At 37.7% G+C, this 5,441-nt stretch overlaps 1 protein-coding gene across 4 annotated transcripts; it reads right to left on the minus strand.

Moving 5' to 3' along the window:
- Positions 1 to 2,160: 2,160 nt before the first annotated feature.
- LOC115622877 (probable citrate synthase, mitochondrial) lies at positions 2,161 to 4,013 on the minus strand. Of its 4 annotated transcripts, none has more exons than XM_030516967.1 (4): positions 3,874 to 4,013; positions 3,668 to 3,798; positions 2,780 to 3,598; positions 2,161 to 2,718 (listed from the first exon to the last, which is right to left on the minus strand). In XM_030516967.1, exons 2-4 carry the CDS (start codon positions 3,725 to 3,727, stop codon positions 2,323 to 2,325), a joined length of 1,275 nt encoding a protein of 424 aa, XP_030372827.1. In that variant the 5' UTR covers positions 3,728 to 3,798; positions 3,874 to 4,013; the 3' UTR covers positions 2,161 to 2,322. The 4 variants fall into 4 exon arrangements, with proteins under 4 accessions (XP_030372827.1, XP_030372826.1, XP_030372828.1 ...); XM_030516966.1 differs by having other exon boundaries at positions 3,668 to 3,811; positions 3,874 to 3,999; XM_030516968.1 differs by having other exon boundaries at positions 3,668 to 3,820; positions 3,874 to 3,996.
- Positions 4,014 to 5,441: the final 1,428 nt, after the last annotated feature.

A 5,441-nucleotide genomic window follows, 5' to 3' on the forward strand; every position in this document is an offset into this window, starting at 1 on the left:
GAGTTTTCTGCACATACCTGTATATCTGAAACTTATTCTAAATATTAGACTAATTATCCATATGTAAACATTACACATAAATTTCGCATTTAATAAAAAGCTGCAATAAATAAATAAACATGTGTTTGTATAAAATAATAATGTTTAAATTAATATTTCGCAAATACAAGTATACATTATATATATCTATATATTTTATGATCCCTACACTTTTGCTAAATTTATATGAAATTCTAAAAGACTTTGTACTTAGTGCCTTCATGGAAAACTGAGTGACAAAAATTTTGATGTATGTATAGTAAATGTATGTATGTACATGCTATAAATATATTTCCACATTCTATAAATGGTTCGATTGAAAAAGCAATATTTGTTATGGTCCTAAAAATGTCATCCCATGCCAATCTCTAGTGCTATTTATTATAATATTTAATATCTCGAACGCGCCAATTTTGTGCTTAAACTTTTTCCATGAAGCAAACAAATAGAACTTAAAATACAATTCAGTATAATTCGATAAGTGATTCCTGCATACTCAAAAAATATTCCAATATTCAAAAAAATGATTTAGCAAAACGACCTTAAAGTCCTCGTGTAGTTGAAAAAAAAAAAAGTAAACATTTTTCTGCGAGTGTTTTTGCTGCCGGTGCTCAGCTCGTTATCATCTAACAGCCACACTATGCACAGCCATAGCCATTTGTTTTCGCATAATGGCACATTATGGTGGCCTCTATTATTCTCATCGGTCTGTGGCGCACACGGAGCGGACAATGGGCGTCCAATTCCGTTGGCAGTTGCCAAAACTGGTGCTAGTTTGTGGCAAACGTTTACAACTTGAGGATGGCGGAGGGTCAACGTTTTGGCCATTTTTGAGCACTTTTAACTGCTCTCTGGAAGGTGCGAGCGAGTCCATGCCTTTGGAGCATTGTTTGCACATTTAGCTGCCATAATTTATGGTTCTCTCTCCCTCGCTCCCACGCTCTCGCTCTCTCCACTGCTCCATAATTTGCATGCATGTGGGAAAGTTTTGCAGCAACACTCCTTAATCGTGATTTGTGTTTTCAAATAACGGTAGAAGGCTGCACCCTATAAGATTATATTTATAATAAGTTCGCCAATGCTTCAATTATAATATTTTCACATTAATTTTAATAATTATGATATAGCTTCTATAAAAAAAGAGCATTCCAAACCAGGCCTCTATTATAATTATAAGTAATACTATGAGTTTGAAGATGAACAAAATGTTTCGGTAGTGATTGTTTTGTGTTTTGAAATTCTTTTAAACAGGTATTAGCAGTTAATTTTTGAATGTGTTAATGTGTACGAGTATACAAAATTGGAAATACTTTAATGCAAGTGTAGTAGCCTCTTAGAACATGTTCGATTTTCCGTGATTTTTGTTGATTCTGGTATTTATTTTTTGTTTTCTTTTTATTTAAGAAATCAACAATTAGTGCTGTCGATACCTTCTAATACAATTATTACAATACTGGTACATATTGCATATTATATATATTATAAATTAAAATAAAGATATGTTTTCATATTACGTTCTCATTTAAACTTAAAAGATAACAAAGCCTAAGAAGAAACTTTACATTAAAGTTTATTAATTTTATTTGCCATTTGGCCAGCTTTGTCCCAATTCACAGCCATATTTGGTCAGTTATAGTGGTGTTATACTAGTTAGTATAATAATACTTTATATTCTTTATAGTCACTCATTTGGTGTCGATCTGTTTGCGTATCGTAAGTGTTCTGTCGATCTATACCAAGATATGACACGTTTTTGGATAAAAGTTCTATTAATTTTTTTTTATTTAATGTTTATTTAAGATCAGTGCTAGGTTGGACACTTATTAAATTTTATGATAACTTTGAAAGCATTTTTTTATGCCATTGAAGAAAACTTATACTAACTTTTTGTGGAATTATATAAACGAAATGTAAAATTTGAATATTAAGTGAAAAAAATATTTTCTATATATACAAATATTTAAGCTTCGTACTTTTAGAGATAAACAGACCACTCTATATTCTTCAAACATCTTCAAATTGCAAAAGGGCGAAGAATTTGATATGCAGTTATCAAGGAATATAAGCAAGGTTTTGAGGGGCGTGTTAACTTCCAATAATTGAGAAAAAGCTTTCCACGCATTTTGTACAAAGAATTGTTTTAAACTTTTATTAGAGTTTGGTCACAAAGGCAATTACAATTCTGCTTAAATACAGTGATAGTAGTGCTGCCAATATATATACCACTGGGATCGGATTGTAGGATCAACTGAATATATATTATACCATTTGCTTCGCTACCATTTACTTCTTCTCGTTTTTCTTCTCCTGCTCGTTAATGTATTGGCAAAGGAACGAGGTGGTGAACGATTTTGGGCGCTCAAGGGGCGCTCCGAGGGCACGGGCCCAAATGAGTTGCGCTAGAACGCCCAGAGCTCTTGAGACGCCGAACAGTACGGTGTAGAATTGGCTTTCTCGCAGGCAATAGTGTTGCAGGAGGACGCCAGAATGTGCATCGACATTCGGATAGGGATTGGACACTTTTCCGAGCTTCTTCAGTATGTCTGGTATAAGTTTCCACAGACGGGTCACCAGTTTGACATTCACATCGTCCTTGCAGTTTTTCATCGCGAATTCGTTCTGCAGTACGAAGCGTGGATCTGTGTCCCGCAACACGGCATGACCATAACCAGGTACCACCTAGAAGCGAAATATAAGTATGTATGTGGAAATTAGGGGCACAGGTCGCGGTGCAACTTACACGCCCAGAGGCCAGAGTATCGTTCACGAACTTGATAATCTCATCGTCTTTGGGATCTTCACCGATCGTTTTCTTCAAATCGGTTAGCCAAACCAGCACCTCCTGGTTGGCCAAGCCATGCAAAGGTCCTGCCAGTCCGCACATGGCGGCAGAAAAAGACAAATACGGATCGCTGAGCGCAGACCCCACCAAGTGGGTGGTGTGCGCCGAAACGTTACCGCCCTCGTGGTCAGCGTGCAGCACCAAATACAGACGCATTAGATCGAAGAAGTTCTTGTCATCGAAGCCAAGCATCTTGCAAAAGTTGCCCGACCAGTCCAAGTTGCCGTCCAGCTTGCGTTCGCCCTTCCCCTCCTTGAAAACATTTCCGTAAATGATGGCCGCAACTGAGATGAGGTAGGCGCAGAGGTTCATCGAGTCCTCATAAATGTACTCCCAATATTTGGGCTTCTTGGCTCCCTTGTTGTAGGCCTTGACGAACTGGCTCTCTGGATTGAGGCAGGCGATGGCCGCAATGAATTGCGCCATGGGATGTATCTTTTTGTCCATGGAGTCGAGCAGCTTGGTAACATAGTCTGGCAGCTTGCCGCGCTCATTCCACTCACAGGTGATGCTTTGCGCCTGATCCTTTGTGGGCATATTACCGAGAGTCAGCAACCAAAAGGCACCCTCTGGTGTACCCTCCTTGCCGCCCTCGCTGCGTGGCAGTTTTTTGACAACATCCTTCAGCATAATGCCACGATAGAATATGCCATTCAGGGCGTCCACATACGAAGTATCACACATCAACAGCGGCAGGCCACGCAGTCCCCCCATCACCTGCTCAGTGGGTTGACCTTTTTATCTGTCTCGCCCCATCTTTTAATCGATTTCACTTTTCACACTTACATTGGCTATTTTAATGTCGCCGAGTGTTTTATTGCCGTGCAGACACTTAATGCCTAGCATGCGCTCTCGTTCCTGCGGTATTTTCTTCACCAACTCATCCTTCAAGGACGAAAACTTTCGGCTACAGAATACTTGAGACGCACGCTATGTCAGCTACTTTAAATTGTTGCTCTGTCAGAAACTTAATTAACCGAACAAGTTCTTACCTTCAATAAGAATTGGGCGTATCTATATGACGAATCCACGGATCCAGCACCCAATAGTGATTTTCCCATGCTATGGCTTTTCTTTTCGAAACTCGTTAAATGGGGACAATAAATTTTGAATTTCATGTGAGTCCGGAATTCAGAAAATATTAACGGCTTACTAAGTTTTAGTCTCGAAGTCTACTGACAACCTGCATAATTAATCATTTTATGCGCCAAATTCAAATACTTAATAATAAGAACTAAAATCTATTCAAAACTAATAATTGAATAACAAATTTCGAACTAAAAATTGTTTTAATGCTTGAAACGAACGATAGAAGAACCATAAAATAAAATAATATGCCAAATATGTATATCATGTGCTTCGAAATCAGTTCTAAATTAAAGCACACACTTAAATCTGGTAAAAATACTATAATGTGTGATATTTATAATATAATACTTACTTATAATTATAATATTAATTGTGACAGGCGATATAGTGTGGAACACCATTTTAAAACGAATAAGTTAGAAATGATTGAAAAATTCAATTTTTCATATAATAACAAAAAAAAACTCAGCGGCTTGTGCAACGAACAAAATCAAGAAAAGCTTAATTCTATAATGGCGCCATCGTGTTTATTTAGACTATTTTCATTAATTCGAGCGAAGACAAGCACCGTGAAAGAGCGTCGGCAAAAGTTGCTTGCTATTCCGGTAGGTGGCGCAGCTAAAATGTTGAATCTATTCCTGCGCATGTTCTAATAATAAGGGTATTGGTTTGAATTCACTCTAGCGGTAGTTTCTGAAGTTATCTAGTGGCAACGCTTTTCGATAGTCGCAAAGGTCGGTTATCGGTTCTCGACTGGCAATGCTAAACACAAAATGTAAATGTAAATAAATAAATATAAAACATATAAGCAATAAAAAATTTCAACACTATACTTCCTTATAATTTAACTCGTTCTTCGGTTTTCTTATAGGCATACAAGTCGTCGTGGAGATGAAAACAATTTACGGATAGGTAACCAGTTTTTGAACCAATTAACGGTAAGTGCACCCCGGCCGCTCAAAAGCGCATAAAATTAATTTAATTTGCGGAATTATGGTTTATTCTTGCCACTTCTTGGGGTCGCACTAATTAGTGGCCTTCGCTTGAGTTTTCATGTGCGCCTGCTTGAACAGTCAAAAGTTAAATATGCCATCGAGCTGATGCTGATTGGCCAACGGTGTTCTCTTTCTTGTTGACTTCATTAAGAATCGTTTAGCAGTTGCGCGCACTTGACTTTTGGCAAGTCCCAGCGACCCCTCTTCCCCACTTCCCCCCTTTCCGACCCACCTACTCGCTTTGGCATTGCTTGCAATTAATTAGAAAACAAATTGAGGGCGAAACTTTTTGGCTTTGCTTTTGTTTCCCGTTTTGGTTGCATCGTCTGTTTCCAATTAAGAAAATGCAGCTGCATCTAAGGAAAAAGAACAAATAATGCAAAGGAGTGGGGAAATGAAAATACTTTAATTCATTATGACAATACGCATTGTATTTATGCACTTTTGATTTGCATTTTATATATGCTTTTGCATGC

This window comes from Scaptodrosophila lebanonensis, unplaced genomic scaffold (assembly GCF_003285725.1).
Source record: "Scaptodrosophila lebanonensis strain 11010-0011.00,11010-0021.00 unplaced genomic scaffold, SlebRS2 tig00000043-arrow-pilon, whole genome shotgun sequence".
In the NCBI taxonomy this organism is placed as follows: Eukaryota; Metazoa; Arthropoda; class Insecta; order Diptera; family Drosophilidae; genus Scaptodrosophila; species Scaptodrosophila lebanonensis.

Excerpts from the sequence above, each read along its gene's own strand:
- LOC115622877 (XM_030516966.1), bottom strand. The coding sequence starts at position 3,999 with ATGAAATTCAAAATTTATTGTCCCCATTTAACGAGTTTCGAAAAGAAA. Across the intron at positions 3,812-3,873 it reads ACGCCCAATTCTTATTGAAG|CGTGCGTCTCAAGTATTCTG; the intron begins GTAAGAACTTGT and ends TAGCTGACATAG. Across the intron at positions 3,599-3,667 it reads GCGACATTAAAATAGCCAAT|GTGATGGGGGGACTGCGTGG; the intron begins GTAAGTGTGAAA and ends CCCACTGAGCAG.